The 25,202-nt window shown below is 49.0% G+C and overlaps 2 protein-coding genes and 2 non-coding genes across 4 annotated transcripts; 3 read left to right on the top strand and 1 right to left on the bottom strand.

The window, feature by feature from the left end:
- The first annotated feature begins 1,493 nt into the window (after positions 1-1,493).
- MRPS26 (mitochondrial ribosomal protein S26) lies at positions 1,494-7,394 on the top strand. Its single transcript, XM_056855896.1, has 4 exons — positions 1,494-1,723; positions 3,203-3,349; positions 4,969-5,092; positions 7,263-7,394. Exons 1-4 carry the CDS (start codon positions 1,494-1,496, stop codon positions 7,392-7,394), a joined length of 633 nt encoding a protein of 210 aa, XP_056711874.1.
- Positions 6,899-6,970, bottom strand: TRNAV-CAC (transfer RNA valine (anticodon CAC)). The gene has a single exon. It is a non-coding gene; the product is annotated as a tRNA-Val (tRNA).
- A 737-nt stretch (positions 7,395-8,131) lies between the features above and the next one.
- On the top strand, positions 8,132-20,772 carry PRADC1 (protease associated domain containing 1). The gene is made up of 6 exons (XM_056855767.1): positions 8,132-8,196; positions 11,617-11,681; positions 14,822-14,922; positions 15,786-15,895; positions 16,509-16,676; positions 20,641-20,772. Exons 1-6 carry the CDS (start codon positions 8,132-8,134, stop codon positions 20,759-20,761), a joined length of 630 nt encoding a protein of 209 aa, XP_056711745.1. The 3' UTR covers positions 20,762-20,772.
- On the top strand, positions 12,547-12,618 carry TRNAS-GGA (transfer RNA serine (anticodon GGA)). Its single transcript has one exon. It is a non-coding gene; the product is annotated as a tRNA-Ser (tRNA).
- Positions 20,773-25,202: the final 4,430 nt, after the last annotated feature.

The raw sequence follows: 25,202 nt of genomic DNA, 5'->3' as shown, positions 1-25,202 counted from the left end.
GGTGCCTCTAGGAAGCCCATAAACAAAACAACTGCAGCAGCATCGTCCTGCCTGTGTCCACAGCACCTAAGATAATAGGCATGCTCCTCTGATCCTGGAGAAAAGAGGTATGCATCATGACTAGTATCAATTTTTACCAGTAGCCATGAATATCCCTCTCCTCCAAGACCATGTCCGCTCCCCAAGTTGTCAGCCATCACCACATCCTGAGGCAGGGAGTTCCGCAGTTTAACTATGTGTTGTGTGAAGAAATACTTCCTTTTATCTGTTTTGAATCTCTCCCCCTCCAGCTTCAGCAGATGGCCCCGTGTTCTGGTATTATGAGAGAAGGAGAAAAGCTTCTCCCTGTCCACTCTCTCCACACCAGGCATACTTTTAAAGACCTCTATCATGTCTCCCCTTAACCGTTTTAACTGTCATAGTCTACCCTGCAAAGCAGGCATTTCCTCCAGGGGAACTCATCTTGTCATCTGGAGGTCAGTTGTCAAAGCAGGGGATCTCCAGGCCTCCCATGGAGGTTGGTAGCCCTACTTATAGTCATGCATTTTCATATCATAGACCTGAATATAGGGTTGCCTGGTCCCTCTTCGCAACCGGCGGGAGGTTTTGGGGGTGGAGCCTGGGGAGGGACTTCAATGCCATAAGAGTCCAATTGCCAAAGCGCCCATTTTCTCCAGGTGCACTGATCTCTATTGGCTGGAGATCAGTTGTAATAGCAGTGGGTAGCCATGTTAGTCTGTCTGCAGTAGTAGAATAGAGCAAGAGTCCAGTAGCACCTTAAAGACGTAACAAAAATATTTTCTGGCAGGGTCTGAGCTTTCGTGAGCCACAGCTGACTTCTTCAGATACAGCTAGAATGTGAATCCATCTGTCACTCTCCTCTAAAGACCGATGGATTCACATTCTAGCTGTATCTGAAGAAGTCAGCTGTGGCTCACGAAAGCTCATACCCTGCCAGAAAATATTTTTGTTAGTCTTTAAGGTGCTACTGGACTCTTGCTCTTTTGTAATAGCAGATCTCCAGCTATCACCTGGAGGTTGGCAACCCTGCCTGAATACGTATCTGGCCAGTTCATTGTCGCCTCTCCTTCCCCATTTAAATATACATATCTGCAAAAATGATTGCATGCTCCCTGCAGCTGATAAAGCGAGGCTCGTCTCTCAAAAGCTTCTGCCAAAATAAAAAATATAGTTCATTGCGGAAGTGCCACAGAGCCTCTTGTTTATTTCCTCAGTGCCCTCCGATTTTTCAGTCATTCTCTGCTGCTTTCATTCCTCCTGCGCTAGTTTTACGTGGTCCAGAAAACTTGGGAACGATGCAAACTACACTTCCCATCATGCCATACACCGGCTTCCTGTGGCTCATCGCTTTCCCTTGTACTTCCCTTGGTGGCCTAGCCCGGAAGGCGGAGCTGGTCGGAAGAACTACACCTCCCATCATGCCCCAGCCCCACTTCCGGCGTCACTTTCTACACGGCCCAGCCACAGTCGGGATGCTGCGGAGGATTCTGGCTTCCCCGGGCCCCGCCTCCGGCCTCCTGGGCCGCCGTTTGCCGGGCCTGCCGCTCTTGGCAGCGCCTGCCCGCGGCCGGAAATCCCGCACGGACCCCCCGGCCAAATCCAAGGCCGGCAGGATCAATACGCCGCCGCCCGTCGACCCGGCCGAGCTGCTGGTGGTGAAGGAGCGTTACCGCCGTTACGCGAGCATTCTGAGCTCGCTGAGGTGAGCGCGGCGTCTCATTGGTGGCTGGTTGCGTCGGTCAGAGCGGGCAGCCTATCAGAGTGGACGGTGTCTCCTGGAGCTGGGGAAGCAACCATTCTGGGGGGGGGGTAATAGAGGCGGTACAAGGGACCTACCTGCCCCCTGGCTAAAAGGAATGGACTGGCCCGAGTCTCCTCGCCCTCCTTAAAGCCTCTGTCTCGTTCGCAGCTGAATGGCAGGCAGGAGTCCAACAGGTCGTGCACTGTTCTGAACTCCACTGAATGAGCACTACATCACACTGGTTCTTGCATATGCCCTCTGTGTATCATGTGCATATATCGTACATAATCCTGTATATATAAATAGGTTGTTTTGACCAGAGTGCTTATTTTATGTGAGAGACAGCGTGGTGTAGTGGTTAAGGGCGGTGGACTCCGATCTGGAGAACTGGGTTGGTTTCCCCACTCTTGCACATGAAGCCAGCTGGGTGACCTTGGGCTAGTCACACTCTCTCGGCCCCACCTACCTCACAGGGTGTCTGTTGTGGGGAGGGGAAGGGAAGGTGATTGTAAGCCGGTTTGAGTCTCCCTTAAGTGGTAGAGAAAGTCGGCTTATAAAAACCAACTGTTCTGAGGTTGGATGGGTAGAAATGCAAAGAAGTGAGCTGTGGCTCATGAAAGCTCATACCCTGCTAGGAATGTTATTAGTCTTTAAGGCACTACGGGACCCTTGCAAAATGGAATTATTCCAGAGTAAATACACCTGTATTGTAATGAAACAGTCAGAAAGCTGAATTGGTGAAGGGATCGGTTCTGCAGCCCATACTATTGTATTGGTACCTATCTCTGTAAGTATGCTTCAGGCTTGGTAGTTTCCTCACCACTTAACATATCACATTTAAAAGCTCCTGCTTTGTCTCAGCTCTGATTTCTTGTTTTCAGATTTCTGTAGTGCCAGCGTGGTGTAGTGGTTAAGAGCGGTGGTTTGGAGCAGTGGAGTCTGATCTGGAGAACCGGGCTTGATTCCCCACTCCTCCACATGAGCGGCGGAGGCTAATCTGGTGAACGGGGTTGGTTTCCCCACTCCTTCACACGAAGCCAGCTGGGTGGCCTTGGGCAAGTCACACTCTCTCAGCCCCACCTACCTCACAGGGTGTCTGTTGTGGGGAGGGGAAGGGAAGGTGACTGTACGCCGGTTTGAGTCTCCCTTAAGTGGTAGAGAAAGTCGGCATAATAAAAACCAACTCTTCTTCTTCTCCTCCTCGCCCTATTGTACTGTTCATTGGATGCCCCGTGCTGTTGATTGTACTTGACATTCACTCTGCAATCTGTCTTGACTTTCAGCAAGAAAGGCGGACTATTGATAACTTGTAATTATTGCTAAATTGGAACGGCTTAAAGAGGCAGGAGGCGGCTTCGTGGCCCTCTCTTTAAGGGGGGTGGGGAAGCGGCGGAGGGCATTGCTGCTCTTTTTAAGGTTCCCTACCACGTCCTCCACCAGGGCCGAGTTCAAACATGCGGTGGTGATGCGGCGCTACGAGGAGAAGTTTGGCCAGCTGCGGGCACAGAGGAAGCAGGCAGCCGAGGAGGAGCACCGGCAGCTGATGGCCTTTAACGACGCCGAGAACCAGCGTCTCCAGCAACGGAGGTGAGAACGAGATCGCCCTGTCTCACGCGCATGTACAAACAGGGCCGGCAGCAGCCTCTGCAGTGGGATAACGGCACTGTCTTGCCAGAGATCCTGTTGCGGGAGATACAGGCTGCTCCTTCTGAGGCCTGTTTGGGATGCAAATGTAGGTAAGGCAGTCGAGGGGGAAGGGTGAGCCCGGGAGGGGTGGGAGCAGCTTGGCGGGAGAAGGGATGTGAAGAAGGAGGGCTCAGTCAAGTGGGGGGGGCAATGGGAAGAACAGCTCGGGAGAAGATACTGCAGGGTAGGGGAAGGCAAATTTATTTATTTATTAAAAACATCTCTTTGCCACCTTTCTACCTTGAGGAGGGGTGTGTGTGTTTGTGTGTGTGTATGTAAAGTGCCTTCAAGTTGCAACCGACTTATGGCAACCCCTTTTGGGGTTTTCATGGCAAGGGACTAACAGAGGTGGTTTGCCAGTGCCTTCCTCTGCACAGCAACCCTGGTATTCCTTGGTGGTCTCCCATCCAAATACTAACCAGGGCTGATCCTGCTTAGTTTCTGAGATCTGATGAGATCAGGCTAGCCTGGGCCATCCAGGTCAGGTGAGGAGGTTTACAATCTACATAAAGCAACAATTACAAAATGTATAAAAGACAACAGTCTTTTATAGGGCTGCCAGTAAATAAGAACTGAACCAGTCAAATGCAATCCTGAATAAAACTGTCTTCAACTGTCTCCTGGAGAGCAAAAGTGAGGGGGCCAGGCACACCTCCCTAGGGCTGCCACTGAAAAGGCCCTTTCTCATGAGCTCACCAGATGAGCTTCTTTGATTGATGGGACAGGCAGGAAAGCCCCTCCCTGTGATCTTGAAGGGATGAGGGTGATGGGGGTTGGCATCATTAGCTTTGTCAGATTGCAAAGAAAAAGGCACGACGGAGTTGACGTAGAACGCTAAGTATTCTGGGGGTAATACATACAAACTATCCTGCAAGGTAGACCAGTATTATTTCCCATGTTGTGTGTGTGGGGGGGTGGCTTGCCAAAGGCAGCATAACAAGGTCATGGGAGGTTTGAACCTGGGTCTGCCTGGCTGACCGTTCCTACTTTGGGCATCTGCAGTATAAGCCTATGCAGGCAGTCTTTTTACCGTCCATCTGGATGTGGTACAAAGCGAATGTCTTTATGCCAGTTGGCAGGAGGAAGGCCAAGCTAACCTGGACCAAGAGAGCCTGGCCGGGGGCGGGGGGGAGAGTTTGTCTGGGGGCTGTACCAACCTCCAGGTGGGGACCAGAATCACAACTCATGTCCCGATGACAGAAATTGGTTCCTTGGGAGAAAATGGCTGCTTGGGAGGGTGGACTGTATGGCATTATACCCTGCTGAGGTGCCTCCCCAACTCCACCCCCAAATCTCCAGGAATTTCCAAACCAAGAGTTGGTAACCTTAGGCTGTATGGCATCATGGATCCGGTCCTCTCAGGAAACAGGTGGTGGTCGGAGTCAAACCAAAGGCCAGCCAAGCGACGGCAGTGCGCTAACCCTTTCTTTGTTTCCTGCAAAAAGGGCCCTTTGCCCGAGGACACCATTGGTTCTCCTGAGGACTACAAGCAGCCTGTTTTTTCTCCCTTCCTTCTGCAGGGAGGTTCGCCTACGAAGGGAAGAAGCTGCAGAGAAGGAGCGGCGTCTGCGTGGGGCTCAGAAACACGCTGACTTTTTGGAGGAATTCCTCAAGGAAAGGGAGAGAGAGGTGCTCCAGCTACAGGTAAGGAAGGCCGTGGGTGGCGGAGGGCTGTTCCAACTCAGTCGGCCATTCACCACTTCACCCAGGTTCGCCATCAAAATGGCACGTCCGGCCTCAACTGACCTTTTAAGAGCCTCTAGGACTTCATGGTTTATCCTGCTTTGTTATTTTGAGTTTTACAGAATTTATCTTTAGTCAGACTTCCTGGCATTCCCTATAAATGTTTTGGCTTTCATCTATCTTATATTGTTGATGTTCACATCCTGGCTTCATATTTTAATGCTTTAACGTTGCTGTTTCATAGCTGTTTCCAGTTGTCTTCTGTAGTTTTTATGTCGTTTATTCCACTGTTCTGATCCTGTTCTTTCGATAACAGATTCTATTATTATGCAATTAAATATTTTTAAAAAATAAATAAAAAAAGACAGACCCTGCCTTGGTGCAGTAACGTAACCAGGCTTTACCTGGGTTTGATGTCTGTAACTCCTTGAGCAACACACACCATAAAGCAAAAGAAGGCTGTATCGAGGAATATATTAAAAACAAGGCATATATGAAATGCACAAAAATAACAAACTGACTAGCTTATTGGAGCCCTAACAGAGCACAATTGGTTCTTTAGCCAAAGAGTTCCAGAGCATAATCTTCTTGGCAGCAAGGAAAATTATACGAAAATTGATGGCCATAACCTCTTGACCTCCTTAACCAATCCATGGAACTTTGCATGGTGAGAGTGAATTCCCCCTCCCATACCAGACTACTGCCAAGAGGCAAAAAGCTCTTTTTTCACTAGGGATTTCAAAAGCAGTAAGAACACCAATAATAGACGAAAAGCAGTTTTATTGAAATCCTCTCCCCCATAGGGGGAGTCAACAAGCCACTTTAATAAGCCTAGATAGAGAATAACAGAGAATTATACCCAGGCCCCTTTCAGCTGCTGGAACCCCGAAGAATGACAGTGGGCTGATATGCTCACCGCTGTTCTGTGGTTTAGCCTGAGCTGAGATTCAGAGGGGGGGGGGAAGTACCCCCCAGGAACTTATATACTATTTTACATATACGTTTGTGTGAACACATGAAGCTGCTGTATACTGAATCAGACCCTTGGTCCATCAAAGCCAGTATTGTCTACTCAGACCGGCAGCAATTCTCCAGGGTCTCAGGCAGAGGTCTTTCCCATCACCTACTTGCCTAGTCCCTTTAACTGGAGATGCCGGGGATTGAACCTGGCACCTTCTGCCTGCCAAGCAGATGCTCTGCCACTGAGCCACAGCCCCTGCAGTGTGTGTGTGTGTGTGTGTGTGAGAGAGAGAGAGAGAGAGAGAGACGTTCTAATACCAAATCTTGGAAGGGAATTATACTCTCCAAGGTCAAGAGATCAGCAGGAGTCCAGTGCAAAAACTCCCCACATTCCAGCACCAGGTACATTATTTAATATATAAACAACCCATTTCCAACGTTCATTGGCTACAAATAAGTGATGAAGGAGCAAAAAAAGGTATATTTGGAATGATTAGCACCAGTCACCCCTTCAAGTCCGATACTGTCACAGAGCATTTTTGGCACACAGAGAGAAATCTGTGATTCACCACTAACTCCTCAATACTACAATGATCTTCTTCAATGTGCCACTACAGATTCACAGTTGACCTGTGTGACCTAATTAACAGGCCTTAATACAGGAACTACATGAACACATGAAGCTGCCTTATAGTGACTCAGACTCTTGGTCCATCAAAGTCAGTATTGTCTCCTCAGACCAGCAGCGGCTCTCCAGGGTCTCAGGCAGAGGTCTTTCGCACCACCTATTTGCCTGGTCCCTTTAACTGGAGATGCCAGGGATTGAACCTGGGACCTTCTGCATGTGAAGCAGATGCTCTACCGCTGAGCCACAGCCCCTCCCCAAGCGGATGGCCTTGAAGAGGAACCACCAGTTTGTGTGCATGCGGGGGGGGGGGGGATGGATAACACCTTTCGAGAATCAAAGAGCAGGAAACTTAACTGGAACTACCTGGAAAATTGTTTAAGATGGCTTCTCTCTTGACATCCAGTTTCACTCAAAAGGGTCTTAATAAGACCAGCAAGCAAAAAGGGAGTACTCAGGACAGTGTTTGAAACTGAGCCATGAACCTGCCGGCATGTCGCTTCTGACTTTTGTATGATTTGTGGTTTCCTCTTTTTGTAATGGCAGGAGGACGCCAAAAACTTCATCACCCCCGACAACCTGGACGAGAAGATCGAGGAGTGCTTGAACAACCCCCGCAACTATAATTTCGCCGTCGACAAGGATGGCCGGGTGGCGAAGCGGACCGCTCTGTCTTAGGGGCCTTTCTGGGGGAGGGGCCTCCCCGGGGAGTCGACCGTCCCTTCAGAGAAAAAGGGCTCGCGCAGCAAAGTCGATAAACCAGCGTCTGGATCGCTGGACGGATCAGTGTCAACTTGGGACTTTGTGCCAGGAGAACTTTGCGGTTCCTCTTTGACTAGGAGCTGCTGTTTTGCAGGAATAAAGGAATGGGTTTTGCCGAGAGTGATGGCTTGCAGTGTCTCAGACTTGTGCTGTTTCTCTTTTTGGGGTTCTAACTTGGCAGGCTGCCAGGATGGGTTTTGGCATTATGCCGCTGAGCCGAAGCCCTCTCCCAAAACAGCTGGGCACTGTCACACTGAGCTTCCTTGGCTGTGGTAACCCAGTTTAAACTAGATTCCGTGTGACTGCAAAATCTAGGGTTGCCAACTCCTGGGTGGGAAATTCCTGGAGATTTGAGGGGCTGAAGCCTGGGGAGGGCAGGATTTGAGGGGAGGGCCCTTAGGGGGTATAATGCCCTAGAGTCCATCCACCACAGCTGCCATTTTCCCAGGGGAACTAATCTCTCGTCTGAAGATCAGTTGTAATTCTGGGAGGTTGGAGTAGGGAGAGGAGGTATTGGGCAGTGCAACAAAAGGGCTCCCATGAGGTGGGGGATACCAGTCACAGAATGGCTGCCCAGGGGGCTGTGTCCAGTCTCAAAGCGTTGCTAGCATCTGCAAAATTCTCGGAGGTTGCAAGCCAAGTGTGGTCCTACGATGGACGCAGCAGTTTTGGCCTGGGTGCTCTCCTCCTGGGATCTTCGGAAGCACCTCCTGCTCCTGTAAGGTAGAGGAAGACAGGATAGGCCCTTAGCTTTGACGAGGAGATGCTTTGGGGAAAGAAACATTGACATGCACAGCGGTGCCCATAAGCACGGTGTTTGTGATTTCTGCCTTAGAGGCTAGACTAATCGGTTTCCTCTGGTGCCTGCTGTCTTGCTCAAGAGAGCCAGCATGGTTTAGTGGTTAAGAGTGGCGGACTCTAATCTGGAGAACTGGGTTTGATTCCCAAAACAAATCAGATTTCCTTCCTTCTTTCCAGAATGATACATGATCAGTTAGGACAAGTCTCTGTCTTCTCACTGGAGAGAAGTCAGAAGTTTATTTATTCCAGGGCTTTGGTGAAAACCTTGCATCCCGGCCAGTGATTGCTCAAGGTTGTCTTTTAAGAACTTTATTTCAAATCACTCTTCTTACACGAATCACAATGATACAGAAAACACTGACATTAATAAATACTGCAATTTTTTGTGTGTTTTTTGTCGATTTATGGCGAACCCATAGGGTTTTCTGGGCAAGAGATGTTCAGAGGTGGTTTGTCATTCCCTGCCTCCACATCGCAACCCTGGTACTCCTTGGTAGTCTCCCATCCAAATACTGACTGGGGCTGACCCTGCTTAGCTTCCGAGATCTGGCAAGATTGCTCTAACCTGCATTTAAAGATAAAATGCAATTTCTAACATTCGTAGCAAGCCCTTTAAGAAAAGATAAGCGATTGTCACTGCAACCCAGATCAGAGAGATTTCCGATTGTTAGAATGTAGATATCTTTTATCAACAATCTTTTACAGACATAATTATGTAAGCCTCAGATGACTTTATTAAAGCATTTAATTTGTTTTCTCGGTGTGATGAACACCTCTGGGCATCCCAAAGAATAATAGTTGCAAACTCCGTTCCGTTTGTTCTGAGATTTATTCCGGGCACAAAGTCATTGATTCATAAGTTATTCCTCTCAAGGCTGAAAATTTTGCTAGAACTGGGGCGCGGGGGGGGGGGGGGGGAGGGGAGGGGATCACGTTTGCAGATTTACGCAAGAACCTGAAAGCAAATTCAAAAGAAAGAAAAACTTGAAGTATTAAGTGTTTCCTACATAAAACCATAAGGAAAGCCATGATGGATCAGACTAAAGCCCATCAAGTCCAGATGTCTGTTCACACAGTGGCCAACCAGGTGCCTCTAGGAAGCCCAAAAAATGCTGCTAGACACAAGTTGAAAATGAGTACATACAGGGAGGAAAGCTTTGTTTGCCGTCTGGAGTTTGCAGAGTAGAAATATGCTAAATAAAATAAAAACAAATTTGCACAGTGGGCCATTCAGCCTCAGTCTGAAGAAAACCTTAGGGGCCGCTCATAAACAAAGTCCCTCCTTCCTGGAGGTTTTTACATTGGGGGAAAAGATAAAATATGATAACTCATAAGAGAAGCCCTGCTGGATCAGACCCAGGCCCATCAAGTCCAGCAGTCTGTTCACACAGTGGCCAACCAGGTGCCTCTAGGAAGCCCACAAACAAGCAGCATTTATCCTGCCTGTGCTCCACAGCACCTAAGATAACAGGCATGCTCCTCGGATCCTGGAGAGAATAGGCATGCATCATGAATTCTGTATCAATGTGATTCTGGTTTATTTCATCTGTTCAAGTACAACAAGAGTGATTTGAAATGGATAAACTGGCAAAAAAGGATTTTGAGTGAGTTATAGAAACTAGTTTTAATACTTTTATATTTTACTGTTAATAGATATTTTTAAAACTGTTTAGACACTTCTTCGGAAGTCGGGTGATGGGTCACTTTTTAAGGTGGGTGGAGGGTCGAAGGGGTATCTTTTTGAATTTCATAATTTTGTGACCAGGAATGTATTAATAAGTATAAATAGATACTCTTTTGTATTTTCTTTTTTTAAAAAAATTATTTATATTATTATTATTGTATTTGTTTTGTTTTATGGTGTGTGTGTGTGTGTGTGTGTGTGATTTGAAATGAAGTTCTTAAAAGACAACCTTGAGCAATCACTGGCCGGGATGCAAGGTTTTCACCAAAGCCCTGAAATAAATAAATAAACAGCTCTGTGGCTCACGAAAGCTCAGACCCTGACAGAAAATATTTCTGTTAGTCTTTAAGGGGCTACTGGACTCTTGCCCTTCTCTTTAGGATTGCAATGTAAGTGCTGCAATGTGAGCTGTGGCTCACAAAAGCTCAGACCCTGCCAGAAAATATTTGTGTTAGTCTTGAAGGGGCTACTGGACTCTTGCCCTTCTCTTTAGGATTGCAATGTAAGTGCTGCAATGTAAGTGAGCTGCGGCTCACAAAAGCTCCTACCCTGCCAGAAAATATGTGTGTTAGTCTTGAAGGGGCTACTGGACTCTTGCCCTTCTCTTTAGGATTGCAATGTAAGGGCTGCAATGTAAGTGAGCCTGTGGCTCACGAAAGCTCACACCCTACCAGAAAATATTTTTGTTAGTCTTTAAAGTGCTACTGGACTCTTGCCCTTCTCTTTAGGATTGCAATGTAAGGGCTGCAATGTAAGTGAGCTGCGGCTCACGAAAGCTCAGACCCTGCCAGAAAATATTTGTGTTAGTCTTGAAGGTGCTACTGGACTCTTGCCCTTCTCTTTAGGATTGCAATGTAAGTGAGCTGCGGCTCACAAAAGCTCATACCCTGCCAGAAAATATGTGTGTTAGTCTTGAAGAGGCTACTGGACTCTTGCCCTTCTCTTTAGGATTGCAATGTAAGGGCTGCAACGTAAGTGAGCTGTGGCTCACGAAAGCTCATACCCTGCCAGAAAATATGTGTGTTAGTCTTGAAGGTGCTACTGGACTCTTGCCCTTCTCTTTAGGATTGCAATGTAAGGGCTGCAACGTAAGTGAGCTGCGGCTCACAAAAGCTCATACCCTGCCAGAAAATATGTGTGTTAGTCTTGAAGGGGCTACTGGACTCTTGCCCTTCTCTTTAGGATTGCAATGTAAGTGCTGCAACGTAAGTGAGCTGCGGCTCACAAAAGCTCAGACCCTGCCAGAAAATATTTGTGTTAGTCTTGAAGGGGCTACTGGACTCTTGCCCTGCTCTTTAGGATTGCAATGTAAGTGAGCTGTGGCTCACAAAAGCTCCTACCCTGCCAGAAAATATTTGTGTTAGTCTTGAAGGTGCTACTGGGCTCTTGCTCCTTTCTACTACTGCAGACAGGCTAACACGGCTGCCCACCGTGACCTGTCCTTAACTGATCATCTATCATTCTGGAAGGAAAGGAGGGGGGGGGGAAATCTGATTTCTTTCGGTTTCCGCTTGCGTCTCTACTAGGGACTTGTCGGTAGAGGGGGCCGGATGAGCGAGGGCCAGGCCGCCCAATGGCGTGGGCCCGGCCCTGGCCCGGGAGGGAGGGAGGGAGGCGGGCCTCTGGCGCAGGGGTTCCCCGCGCGCTCTGCAGGGCGGCTCCGGAGATGCTCCCCGCCTGGCTGCGCGGCTGGCTGTGGCTCTGCTCGGCCGCGCACGGTGAGTCTCCTCCGGGGGGCCGCCGCCTGCTGGGGCTGCCGGGGCCGGGGAGCTCTTGGCCCGCCGCTGGCCCACCTCGCAGGGGTGTCAGCCTGCAGTGCATGCCCTGCAATGCATACGCAAACGCGCCTTCCCGGTTTCGGTTGCGGGCTTGACCGTCCGGGGTGGCTCGGGCCGAGCCAAAGGAACCCTCCCCGCCCCTCCTTTCGGTGGTTGCTGCTTGCAATGGGTTTGTTGGGGGGAGAGGCCGTGGCTCGGTGCTAGAGCCTCTGCTTGGCATGCAGAAGGTCCCAGGTTCAATCCCCAGTTAAAGGGACTAGGCAAGCAGGTAATGGGAAAGACCTCTGCCTGAGACCCTGGAGAGCCAGGGAGAGGGGCCATGGCTCAGTGGTAGAGCGTCTGCTTGGCATGCAGAAGGTCCCAGTTTCAATCCCCGGCATCTCCAGTTAAAGGGACTAGGCGAGCAGGTGATGTGAAAGACCCCTGCCTGAGACCCTGGAGAGCTGCTGCCAGTCTGAGTAGACGGTACTGACCTTGATGGACCACTGGGGAGGGGCTGTTGCTCAGTGGTAGAGCGTCTGCTTGGCATGCAGAAGGTCCCAGGTTCAATCCCCGGCATCTCCAGTTAAAGGGACTAGGCAGGTGATGGGAAAGACCTCTGCCTGAGACCCTGGAGAGTCATGGAGAGGGGCCATGGCTCAGTGGCAGAGCCTCTGCTTGGCATGCAGAAGGTCCCGGGTTCAATCCCCGGCATCTCCAATTAAAAGGACTAGGCAGGTGATGGGAAAGACCTCTGCCTGAGACCCTGGAGAGCCGCTGCCAGTCCGAGTAGGCAATACTGACTTGGATGGACCAAGGGTGGGAAGGGGCTGTGGCTCAGTGGTAGAGCCTCTGCTTGGAATGCAGAAGGTCCCAGGTTCAATCCCCGGCAACTCCAGTTAAAGGAACCAGGCAAGTAGGAGAGCCGCTGCCGGTCTGAGTAGACAATACTGACCTTGATGGACTGCTGGGGAGGGGCTGTGGCTCAGTGGTAGAGCGTCTGCTTGGCATGCAGAAGGTCCCAGGTTCAATCCCCGGCATCTCCAATTAAAAGGACTAGGCAGGTGATGGGAAAGACCTCTGCCTGAGACCCTGGAGAGCCGCTGCCAGTCTGCATAGACAATTCACAGTGGGTCGCCGTGTTAGTCTGTCTGCAGTAGTAGAAAAGGGCAAGAGTCCAGTAGCACCTTAAAGACTAACACAAATATTTTCTGGCAGGGTAGGAGCTTTCGTGAGCCGCAGCTCACTTCTTCAGTCCCCGGCATCTCCAGTTACAAGGCAGGGCTTGGAAAAAGACCTTTCTGGGCCTGGAGCTCATTGAGAGCTGCTGCCAGTCAGGGTGGGCAATACTCAGGCAGCTGGGCCCAGGGCTTGTCTTGGTATGTTAGCTTCACGTGTACATTCCTGGGATTGCCTGCTTAGGGCAGCTCAGTGGCAGAGCTCCCGCTTTGCCTGCAGGTTCAATCCCCAGCACCTGGTGTTTAAGAACCAGGTGGTCAGAGAAGATGGAGGGCAGGCCCTTCCTTTGCCTCAGTCCCTGGAGAGCCACTACTGGTCAGAGCAGGGAATGGTGTTATGCACGCCTAATTTTTCCAAGCTGCGGGGAGTTCCAAGGGCAGGGCTTGTTCCTGGGGAGGGCCATTGGGCAGAAACACAGGGATGCAGTTTCATGGCCTGAATGCGCCCAAGTATGCCTCAGGGGCAGGAAGGCAACGGAGTGAGGAATATGGCAAAGGACAGAAACCCGTGACAATATTACACAAAACCACAACAGAAGTAAGAACATAAGAAAGGCCCTGCTGGATCGGGCCAAGGCCCATCACGTCCAGCAGTCTGTTCCCACAGTGGCCAACCAGGGGCCTCTAGGTAGCCCACAACAAGACGACTGCAGCAGCACCATCCTGCCTGTGTTCCATGGCACCTCATATAACAGGCATGCTCCTCTGACCCTGGAGAGAATAGGTATGCATCATGACTAGTATCCATTTTGACTAGTAGCCATGGATAGCCCTATCTTCCGCGAACATGTCTGCTCCCTCTTAAAGCCTTCCAAGTTGGCAGCCATCACCACATCCTGGGGCAGGGAGTTCCACAATTTAACTATGTGTTGTGTGAAGAAATACTTCCTTTTATCTGTTTTGACTCTTTTACCCTCCAGCTGCAGCAGATGACCCCATGTTCTAGTATTATGAGAGAGGGAGAAAAGCTTCTCCCTGTCCACTCTCTCCAAACCATGCATAATTTTATAGACCTCTTATCATGTCTCCCCTTAACTGCCTTCTTTCCAAGCTAAACAGCCCTAAGCGTCCTAACCGCTCCCCATAGGACAGTTGCTCTAGTCCCTTAATCATTTTGGTTGCTCTTTTCTGCACCTTCTCAAGCTCTGTAATATCCTTTTTTAGGTGTGGTGACCAGAACTGTACACAGTATTCCAAGTGTGGTCTCACCATAGATTTGTACAAGGGCAGTATGATATCAGCAGTTTTATTCTCTATTCCTCGTCTAATTATGGCCAGCATGGAATTTGCCTTTTTTACAGCAGCCGCACACTGGGTTGACATCTTCATTGAGCTATCCACTACCACCCCAAGATCCCTTTCTTGGGCTGTCGCTGCCAGCACAGATCCCATCAGTGTATATGAGGAGTTGGGATTTTTTGCCCTAACATTTAAACCACAACAGTGACGGTATGATATCAATATCTCTTCTTCAGACTGTAACCTTGGGATTCTGTGACAAACAAAAATATAACAAGTACAGCCTTCATATATTATATAATAACTAATTTGCAACCAGGTAGCATAGAACTTACTGTAGCTATTATCCAAACTGAAGAAATTCAGTGGAAACAACCACCGCCACAGGAACAGGTAAGCTGTGAGCCTCTTTGAGATTCAACCTCATGCCAGGGGTGGAAGGATATGTAGCTTTGTTGGTTTATGGTCATTGCAATTGTGGCTCCCCATGAGCTGTGGAGTGAGTACAGAAATCAAGACCTCACCTAAATCCAGCTCCATTTCCTCCACTCCTGCGGTGGACCTTTGGAACTGCTTGCCACTGGCATTTCTCAGCTCTTCTTTTTGTGTGCATTCCCTTTGCAGGTTTACACATTCAGCAGTATCTCTATTTCCAAGTCCTCAGCCCCGGGGACATCCGCTACATCTTTTCTGCGACACCGGCCAGGGATTTTGGGGGAGTGTTCGTAAGTACAAGAACCAGGCATTGTTAACGGTCTCTCTAAATAATCCTTAAATTATCCTGGGTATTCAGCATGCTTGCTGATGATGTTTGTGAAAGATGAAGCCCCATCTTTTCACAAGGAAAACCAGGCAGGCAATATTTTAGTGTGACCTGACTGTGCTAGGGCGAGCCGTCAGAAGGCATCTCTCCCAGACAAATCCCGGAGTGAGCTGATATTGTAGGATCCAACAGTATCCTACTGGTCCATTACATCACCTGCTGCTAAGTTAGTGTCTGCAAATACCATCCTTTGACCATCTATAGTGGTGGTACTAAGGTTACCAACCTCCATGTGGGCGTTCTCCAGGAATTACTACGAATCTCCTGTTATACAGAGATCAGTTTCCCTGGCAGCTTTGGAGGGTGGAATCTATGGCATCACATTGCCTGCAACTTGACGGCACTTTCCGCCATGGCGGACTCTAATCTGGAGAACCAGGTTTGTTTCCCCACCCACCCCACATAAGTGGTGGACACTAATCTGCAGAACCAGGTTGATTTCCCACTCCTCCACATGCAGCCTGCTGGTTGACCTTGGGCCAGTCACAGTTCTCTCCAAACTGTCTCAGCCCCACCTCCTTCACAAGGTGCCTGTTGTGGGGAGGGGAAGTGATTGTGATTGTAAGCCTCTTTGAGATTCTTTAAGACAGAGAAAATGGGGGTATAAAAGCCAACTCTTCTTCCTCCTCCTCCTCCTCTTCTATGGGTACCTTTCAGAGAAGTAGTGGGAAGAAGGCGCCTAGACACATCTCTCTGCTGTATAATTTTGGCCAGTGAACCGAGCCTGTGACCTAACCGAGTCACATCCTTCCTTGTCTCCCCTAGAACACCAGATACGAGCAGATTTACCTGGTGCCCACGGAGCCTCCCGAAGCGTGTGGCGTGTTGAACAATGGCGTTTTCGTGGAAGGCCAGATTGCCTTGGTGGAACGTGGGTGAGTTTTCTGGCACAGGAGTTAGTTGTGCGTCGTGTGAATAAGGGTGTCCTTTTCTCCTTCCTGAGCTTTCTGTAATCCACTTCATTGGCTGATCCCAAATTCCAGCATTATGGGTGAAAAATTGCTCTCTCTACGTTCTCCATACCCTTTATAACTTTATAAAGTTCTGTCATTTCCTCCTTTTCTGGTCTTGGCTGGAGTTCAGAGACACACTGCTTCTCAGTATGGAGGTTCCACTTAATAATGACGTCTCAGAGCCATGTAGAGACGGAGACTGATTCTACATGGATGTGTCCACATCTTTGTAAAAATTTGACTGTTTTCGTCCTCAGATATCTGGTGCAGCGTAGTGGCTAAGCTATGAAGTTCCCAGTTCAAATTTCACCCTTTCTTATGGTACGACCTTTGCTTTCCCATCCGGATTATGGGTACAATAATATCAGCAGGCTTAAAAAATAGACTTTTTCCAACTTGCTTGCAGCAAGTAAAAATTTCCTTCCAGCGGGGAAGGCTTTAGGAACAAGGTAGTGAGTTCCCGCGACACTGTGTCCAATCCAGGTACGCCATATCAGTGTGTGAGGACTGAAACCCTGGGTTCTGTTTCCGACAGGGGCTGCTCGTTCTTGTCCAAAACCCGCATCGTCCAAGAGCACGGGGGCCGCGCGGTGATCATTGCTGACAATGCCTACGACAACGACAGTTCCTACGTGGAGATGATCCAGGACAGCAGCAGCCAGACAGCAGATATTCCTGCCCTCTTCCTCCTTGGGAGAGACGGGTAAGTGGCCGAGGGCTGGAACGCCCCAGGTTCAAATCTTGTCAATTAGATCTATCACAGGTTGAAGTACACCCGGGACAGCACCAGCTAGACATCAGGTATTCCTGCCCTCTTCCTCCTTGGGAGAGACGGGTAAGTGGCCGAGGGCTGGAATGCCCCAGGTTCGAATATCGTCAATTAGATTAATCAAGGGTTGAAGTACGCTCATCCGGAAACATTGTTAATTCTGTACCGGATTGTGTGAACAACTGTCCAAGTGCACGATTTGGGTTAAGAGTTTGCATCAAGCCACACAAAATATTAGATAAAAATATCTCAGAAGGTTCATTTCCAGATGTGTTTTTTATAACTTTCTGTATTTATGACCTCTGGGGAAGACCTATTCAGGCCGAAACGCATCTGGTCTAGCATTGGTCATTTACAACATTTGCATATCAACTCTGTATAAGAATTTTAAACTGATATTTTTATATGCAGCCTGCGTTCCAGGCCCTGTGTTCTTAACAATTTTATAGCGCACACACACACCTTGCAATAAATGTAATTATTTCAGTTATAATGTATATTCTGTAGCTCAACCTTTGAAGTGCTCTCGAATCTTGTCACCCCAGTCACAAGGCAGCTAGGCAAGCCTAAAGCAAATGGCTTTTTCCTAGCTTTGACGCTTGCATCTTGGTTTTAGGGGGTGGAATGGCACAGATCAAGCTAGCTGACCGTCGCAACAAGACAGGCTATTTCTGCGGCAAACAAGAAAGCCCAAAATCCAGTCTGTTGCCAAGGGCTGTGTTGCACGATTCTTTTCCCTGGCGGGTTTTAAAAACGGAAAAGTGCCGGAGGCAGCAGGGCTGAAATCTTGAGGACTGGTGGGGGGTGAGAAGAGTCTGCTTAGCTTGTTCCCTGCCCACCATTTGGCCATTGCAAATCCCCCCTCCCCTAAAATGCTTTCGTACCAACTATGCAAGAAGATACGGGACTCTACTTGTTGTGCCCTGACCTGGATGGCCCACTCACATGGAAGCATAATTCCGAGTCCTGCTACCCTTCAAACTGGAGATGCAAGTGCTGAATCTGGGATCTGTACATGAAAGGTGAAGTCTGCCACCAAGCCATGACCCCAACAATTTATGGTCAGGACCATTTGCTAAAACAATGTGCAAATTTCACTGCTGATTCAATAACTGTCATTGTTTATAACCATGACTCATTGTACTATGGTTGGGGTACTTTTGAGAACATTTCATTAAGCAATTGTAGGAGTTCTGTTTCGGTTACTAACCTGGATGCCCCAGGCTAGCCTGATCTCATCAGATCTTGGAAGCTAAATGGGGTCAATCCCAGTTAGTACTTGGATGGGAGACCACAAGGAAGTCCAGGGTTGCTACGCAGAGGCAGGCAATGGCAAACCACCTTTGGATATCTATGCCTGGAATACCCTATGGGGTTGCAATAATTCTACTGTGACTTGATGGCACTTTACCCCCACACATATGTTCTACCTCACAGGGGGGAAAACTACTTTGGGGAAGGGAATTTTGAACAGAGACATGGCAAGGAGGGGAAGGATAGAAGAAGAGTTGGTTTTCATATCCCGGTTTTCTCTTACCTTTAAGGAGTCTCAAAGTGGCTTATAATTGCCTTCCCTTCCCCTTCTCACAGTAGCCACCCTGTGGGGTAGATGAGGGTGAGTTCTGCGAGAAATGTGACTAGCCCAAGGTCACCCAGCTGGCTTTAGGTGTAGGAGTGGCGAAACCAACCTAGTTCATCAGATTAGAGTCTGCCGCTCAAGTGGATCAGTGGGGAATCAAACCCTGTTCTCCAGATTAGAGTCCGCTGCTCCTAACCACTACACCAAGATGGATTAAGCGGAACCACGCACACAGGATTTCTGCTCTCTGTTTCGACCTCCAGCAGCCGAGTTTCAGGTTTCCTTTTTTAAAGCGGCTGCATGGGTTGGGGGAGAAAAGAATCCTGAAACTGCATGTGACACGGAGAGTAAGTACATCTATACATAGATTGTATAAACACAGCTGTGGGCCCTGCATATGTTTTTGGAGCAGCTGATTCTGATGCATTTGCTGTAACTTGTGCAGTGTGGACCTGATCAGGAACCTGGGTGGGAGACATCTTCGAACCCCACGGAAATGCAGGGTGAAGGGCTAAAAAAAATACATATGCAAAAAAAATCCCGTCTGAGAGTTGCACCCACAAAATGCAGTACGTGATCCGGGGAGGGGCCAAGGCCCACTGGAAGAGCCTCTTGCTTGGCATGCAGAAGGCCCCAGGTTCAATCCCCTAAACACAATTTTATTTATTTATTATTTCCATTTATTACACCGCTCTCTCCAGCCAAAACTGGGCTTTTTTGTTTGTTTGTTTACTTGGTAACACGTTGGCAGTTGCAAGCTTTGTCCTCTTCCTTGGAGGAAAGAAAAGCTTGTCAAAATTATAAATGAATAAAAATAAAATCACGTAGGACCGAAGCAAGAGTTTCAAAAATAGAATAAGATTTGAATGGGTAAACTGTATTGCAGAGTGCAATTTAAAACACATGAAGCTGCCTTTTATCAGATCATACCTGTGGTGATCCATTAAGGCCAGTATTGTCTACTCCGACCAGGAGCTGCTCTCCAGGGTCTTGGGCAGAGGTCTTTCACATCCCCTACTGTCTGGTCCTTTCAAGTGGAGATGTTAAGGATTGAACCTAGGACCTTCTGCATGCCAAACAAATGCTTTACCCCTAACCCACAACCCCAAGCCGCCAAAATAATCCTAGAGATGAGATTAAGATACTTTCTACTTTCCCTGACAAAATGAACACATGAGAAGCTTCCTTATTCTCAGTCAGACCCTCGGTCCATCATGGTCAGTATTGTCTATTCAGACTGGCAGCGTCTCTCCAGGATTTAGACTAGAGGTTTTCATATGCCTGATGCTTTTTTTAACTGAAGATGCTGAGGATTGAACTTGCAATGCAGAGGCTCTTCAACTGAGCCAAAGCCCCTCCCCGAACACATGAAGCTGCCCCATTGGGCCATCAAGGGTCAGTATTGTCTACTCAGACTGGCAGTGGCTCTCCAGGGTCTCAGGCAGAGGTCTTTCACATCACCTACTGCCCGGTCCTTTTAACTGGAGGTGCCGGAGATTGAACCTGGGACCTACTGCATGCCAAAAAGAGGCTCTACCACTGAGCCACGGCCCCTCCCCCGAACATGAAACTGCCTTATACTGAATCAGACCCTTGGTCCATCAAGGTCAGTATTGTCTACTCAGACTGGCAGCAGCTCTCCAGGGTCTCAGGCTGAGGTCTTTCACATCACCTACTGCCTGGGCCTTTTAACTAGAGGTGCTGGGGATTGAACCTGGGACCTTCTGCATGCCAAGCATTGAACCACAGTCCTCATTCCCATGTAATGGAGGCAATCCTGACCCCAGTGTCTGTTTTGTTGATTTTGTGAATTACTTCTAAAATATAGCCCATCTTTTTTGTTCACGTGTCTTCACTGAATACTTTTTTAAAAATTTTATTTTTGTCACATCTGGCTTTCTGAATTCTGGTGAGCTTGAACACTTGCATAGTTATGAAGGAGTTGGTTTTTATATGTCGACTTTCTCTACCACTAAACAAGACTCAAACTGGCTTACAATCACCTTCCCCTCCCCACAGCAGACACCCTGGGAGGTAGGTGGGGCTGAGAGAGTGTGACTAGCCCAAGGTCACCCAGCTGGCTTCCTGCGTAGAAGTGGGGAAACAAATCCAGTTCACCAGATTAGCATCCGCCTCTCATGTGGAGGAGTGGGGAATCAAACCCAGTTCTCCAGATTAGACTCCATCGCTCCAAACCACTGCTCTTAACCACTACACCATGCTGGCTCTCAATGAGTCATTGGGTTGGTCCTAATGAAAGGTATTACATGGCTTAGGATTTTTTTTTTCCCTGAGTCCCTTTTGGTACCCTCTTTCCAGGTACATGATTCGGCGTTCCTTGGAGCAGCACGGACTCCCCTGGGCCGTCATTTCCATCCCCGTCAACGTCACCAGCATCCCGACTTACGAACTGATGCAGCCTCCGTGGACCTTCTGGTAGCAGAGGGGAGAGCCCGCTCTGGACAAAACTGGGACCGAAGGCGCCTGTCGAACCGAGGGGGGCTCACGACTCCGTACCCCAACTCTGCTGGTTTGGATGGAAGTGGGGCTTCCCCTCTCCGCCAGCTTCCAGTGGCTGTTCTCCGAGCACCTGGAGCCAACTTCCCCTACTTCTCATGTGTAGGGAGGGTTTGTCCACAGTGAGTCAGACCACGTAGCATAGCACTAACCAGCAGAAGTTCTGCAGCTCCTTAAAGGTAAAGGTACCCCCCTTTGCAAGCACAGGGCCATTCCTAACCCATGGAATTCTAAAAACTCTTGACGGGCACCGGGAAAGGTGTCAGGAGGCGCCCATGGGCACTATGTTGGGGACCCTTAAATATTTTTAACGGAAAGTTGGCTGTACCCGCCGGCGGTCTGCTTTGAGGAAGATTCCACTGCCTTAAACCCTGACGTAGGAGAGTTTTGCTCCACCAGTAGTTCTAAAGCTAGTCTTTTTTGGTTGCCATTCAGCCCAATGCTTGATGCTGTGGTCCCTTTGTAGGCAACCCCCCCCTCCTGACCTTTTTTATTGGCAGTCTTTGCCCCTTGCTTTGTGTATTGTAGTGTCCACACGCTCACACAAAAAACCGCCTTATACTGAATCAGACCCTCGGTCCATTAAGGCCAGCATTGTCTGCTCAGACTGGCAGCTGCTCTGCAGGGTCTCAGGCAGAGGTCTCGCCCATCATCTACTTCCTGGTCCTTTTGAGATGCCGAGGATTGAACTTGGGACCTTCTGCGTGCAAAGCAGAGGCTCTTCCACTGAACCACAGCCGCTTCCCGAGCTCTGTTCACACTGGCAGGGATGACCTTGTGAACCATGTCTTCTGTTTCTCACAAATAGTAGGCTTTTTCTTTGGAACAAAAACTAGACGGGTGTCTCCCCTTTCCTATTTGGGCTGTATTCTCAATCCCTTGGGGGTGGGGTTTTGCGAGAGAATTTCCTGGTGGATTGAAATGGATTCAGGTCCCCCCTCTCCAGTTTTAATGGCTTACAAGAGGAACTCTTCCCCTTCCCCTTTCTAATATTTAAATGAAGTTTATTAAAAATGTTACTTCTTGGTTTTGTTTGGGATGCTTCCCTACATTTTGAGAGTCCAAATTAGTATTTAAAATTATTGCAAATTTTTTTGGAGCTGAGGCAATAGGAGAGGAAAAGACGCTATTGAATTGACAAAAGCTTTCTATTCTACTGGAGATGGGAAACACTTTTGGGGGGGCAGGATTCACAAATGAATGGGCAAGAACCTAAATGTGTTGTGAATGCTGGAAAGCTCAAATTTCAGACAGTGACGGAGAGAAAAGGGAGAACCATGTTGGCTGCTTGGAGTGCCTCGAAAGGGTCCGGACCCCCCCCAAAAATGTACTTAGCAGAAGATTCACCAGCAGCTTTCTTGGAAACACAAGCATCTCTTGGGGTATTTTTGTGATACATTCAAGTCCAGTAGCACCTTAAGAGATCTGTTGGTCTCTACGGTGCTACTGGACTCAACTTGAGCTTTCGGTCTGCTCAGACTGGCAGCAGCTCTCCAGGGTCTCAAGCAGGGGTCTTTCACATCACCTGCTGCCTGGTCCCTTTAACTGGAGATGCTGGGGATTGAACCTGGGACCTTTCGCATACAAAACATGGGCTGTAGCACAGAGACACAGCCCCTCCCCGAGACTGGTTTCTCTGCCTTTCATTTTAATTGGGTAGCTGCCACTCTGGGAGATCATAGATTGGCTCTGCAAATAACCAAGATAATTTTCCCTGGGGGGGGGGGGAGGCTGCTTTGGAGGGTTGACTCTATGGCATCATGCCCAGCTGAAGTCCCTCCCCAAACCCTGCTCTCTTCAGGCTCCACCCCTAAAATCTCCAGGTATTTCCCAACCTAGAGCTGGCAACCCTGTCCCATGAGAGGATTCCTTGAGAATCTGACAAAACAAACACTCCTGCTTCAAGTGGTCCAGTTTCAACAGAGCCAAAGAGATGCCGGCCCTGCTAGAGGTTTTTTTAATGGCAGGCCACATCCAAGATGATGAAGAGTTGGTTTTTATACCCCGCTTTTCCTCTACCTTTCAGGAGTCTCAAAGCAGCTTACAATCACCTTCCCTTCTCCTCCCCACAACAGACACCTTGTGAGGGAGGTGGGGCTGAGAGAGTTCAGAGAGAACTGACTAGCCCAAGGTCACCCAGCTGACTTCACGTGGAGGAGTGGGGAATCCAACCTGGTTCTCCAGATTAGAATCCTTCACTCTTAATTGCTACACCATGCTGGATCCCAGGAGGTCACAAACCATCACCTTCATCGTAGGACAACACTTGGCTTGCAACCTCCTAGCATTTTGTGGACGCTCGCAATGCTTTGAGACTGGACACAGCCCCCTGGGCAGCCATTCTGTGACTGGTATCCCCCAACCCATGGGAGTCATTTTGTTGTGGTGCCCAATACCTCCTCTCCCAACTCCAACATGCCTACAGGATTGACAAGGTTGGGGACCCCGGCTCGAAGGCCTTGAGTTGGTGGAGCAAATGACTTCTACATGGGTTGCCAACCTCCTAGAATTACAACTGATCTCCAGACGACAGAGATCAGTCCCCCTGGAAAAATGTCAGCTGTGGATAGACTCCACGGCATTATACCCTCTGAGGGCCCTCCCCCAATCCTGCCCTCCCCAGGCTCAAGCCCCCCAAATCTCCTTCCCTTTCTCTCCCCACAACAGACACCTTGTGAAGTAGGAGGGTCTGAGAGAGCTCTAAGAGAACTGACTAGCCCAAGGTCACCCAGCTGGCTTCGTGTGGAGGAGTGGGGAAACCAACCCAGTTCTCCAGATTAGAGTCCACCGCTCTTAACCACTACACCATGCTGCTCTCTCGAACAAGGTGCGACAAAGTTTTTAAGCCTGCTCCCGTGTGTAGCTCATTCCCATAAGAAGATGATCCCCTCCCCCTGCCATGTAGACTCCCAAGATGTTGGGGCAGCTTCCTCCATGCCCATCTTTCCAAACCACAGCCAGTGAAACACCACAGAGCAGGAGGGAAGGAAAAAAGCAGAGCGACACCACTGAAGAGTGCAAAAGGAACTATTATTGCATGTCGCACGTTTTCCGCAAAACCGATTTAAGACGCACCAGCCCTTTCCACAGTGCAGCAGCGTATGCATAGATGTCCGCACGACCAGCAGCTTCCACAGTCTCTTTGCAAGTGGCCAACAGAACCTGTGAAGAGGGCCTGGAAATCGTGAGATGCTCTGTTGTTTGAGTCAGAGGGAGGCTGAATACCTCTCTTTCCGGGCAAGGCTGAATCACACATCCCTAGCAGCCAGGCAAGGGGAGGGTCACGGGGAGGGAGGGAGGGCTTGCCCCTGAAAGATTTAGAGGCAGTACAAAATTATAGCCAGCGGACTTTACCCTGTAAACTTTCCCAATTTGTTCTTAGAATGTGACGAGACGGGGCAGCTGTGATCGACCCTCCTCCCCGACGGACTAAGGGCGCTTTCACACACGCTGAATAATGCTCTTTCAATCCACTTTCAATGCACTTCAACCATCATTTGCAAGTGGATTTTGCTGTTTCACACAGAAAAATCCAGCTGCAAAGTGGATTGAAAGTGCATTATTCAGGATGTGTGAAAACGCCCTGATATCCAGGAGTTTGGGCTTTCAAGGACGCCCAAATTCCAAGGCAGACAATTGAACGAACTCTGGCTTTTCAGACCAAGAACGCACCTCCAAAGGCCTTTGGTTCCATTCCAGGCTGTGCGGAGACTGGAGATGTCCAGCACTGTTGTGCGGGCAAATAGAGTGAAATGACAAATCAGGGTTTGTTCTCTTGCTAAGTCAACAGGGGTTAAACCGTGGTCTGGAATGGTGAAAACAACATCCCGGAATGGCAAACCAGGACTTTATGGTACTGAGAAAGACAGGTGAGAAGAGGGTGGAAGGAGGGAAGGGGGAGAGAGAGGAACAACCCAAGGCTGAATTTTGGACAGAACAACCAACTTGTTCAGGCATTTGAAAGCAGTCAACACCTGCTGGGACAGGGTGCAGCAGTCAGTACTGTTAAAAGACACTCTGTACATGGGCAAAGTTCCTTAGCTCATATCACTTCATGTCCATTTCTTTTCATGGGCAGCAGGAAGGGTGTAAGAAGGGTCCTTTCAAGTCAGACCAAAAAGACTTTTCCTGCTGGGAGAGGGCCCCCACCCTACAAAGAACCAGGCCCCCACTGAGCTGCATGGCTGAAAGATGACAAGAGTTCAAGAAAAAGCCCTGCTTCACTCAATGCTCTTGTGGAACTCACTGCCACAAGACAGAGTGACGGCCTGGGACTCGGATTGCTTTTTTAGACGAAACCCCTAGTTATTTATGAACAGCAATTAGCCATGAGAGCACAACAGAACCTCCCTGTTCAGAGGCAG

This window comes from Euleptes europaea, chromosome 9, assembly GCF_029931775.1.
Source record: "Euleptes europaea isolate rEulEur1 chromosome 9, rEulEur1.hap1, whole genome shotgun sequence".
Classification (NCBI taxonomy): domain Eukaryota; kingdom Metazoa; phylum Chordata; class Lepidosauria; order Squamata; family Sphaerodactylidae; genus Euleptes; species Euleptes europaea.
This window is presented reverse-complemented; position numbering and strand designations above follow the sequence as displayed.

Bases quoted from the DNA above. Each gene is read 5' to 3' on its own strand.
- MRPS26 (XM_056855896.1), top strand. From the start codon at position 1,494: ATGCTGCGGAGGATTCTGGCTTCCCCGGGCCCCGCCTCCGGCCTCCTG. The intron at 1,724-3,202 runs GTGAGCGCGGCG...GTCCTCCACCAG, and splicing joins AGCATTCTGAGCTCGCTGAG to GGCCGAGTTCAAACATGCGG. The intron at 3,350-4,968 runs GTGAGAACGAGA...TTCCTTCTGCAG, and splicing joins CAGCGTCTCCAGCAACGGAG to GGAGGTTCGCCTACGAAGGG.
- PRADC1 (XM_056855767.1), top strand. From the start codon at position 8,132: ATGGACGCAGCAGTTTTGGCCTGGGTGCTCTCCTCCTGGGATCTTCGG. The intron at 8,197-11,616 runs GTAAGGTAGAGG...CGCGCTCTGCAG, and splicing joins CGGAAGCACCTCCTGCTCCT to GGCGGCTCCGGAGATGCTCC. The intron at 16,677-20,640 runs GTAAGTGGCCGA...CCCTCTTTCCAG, and splicing joins TTCCTCCTTGGGAGAGACGG to GTACATGATTCGGCGTTCCT.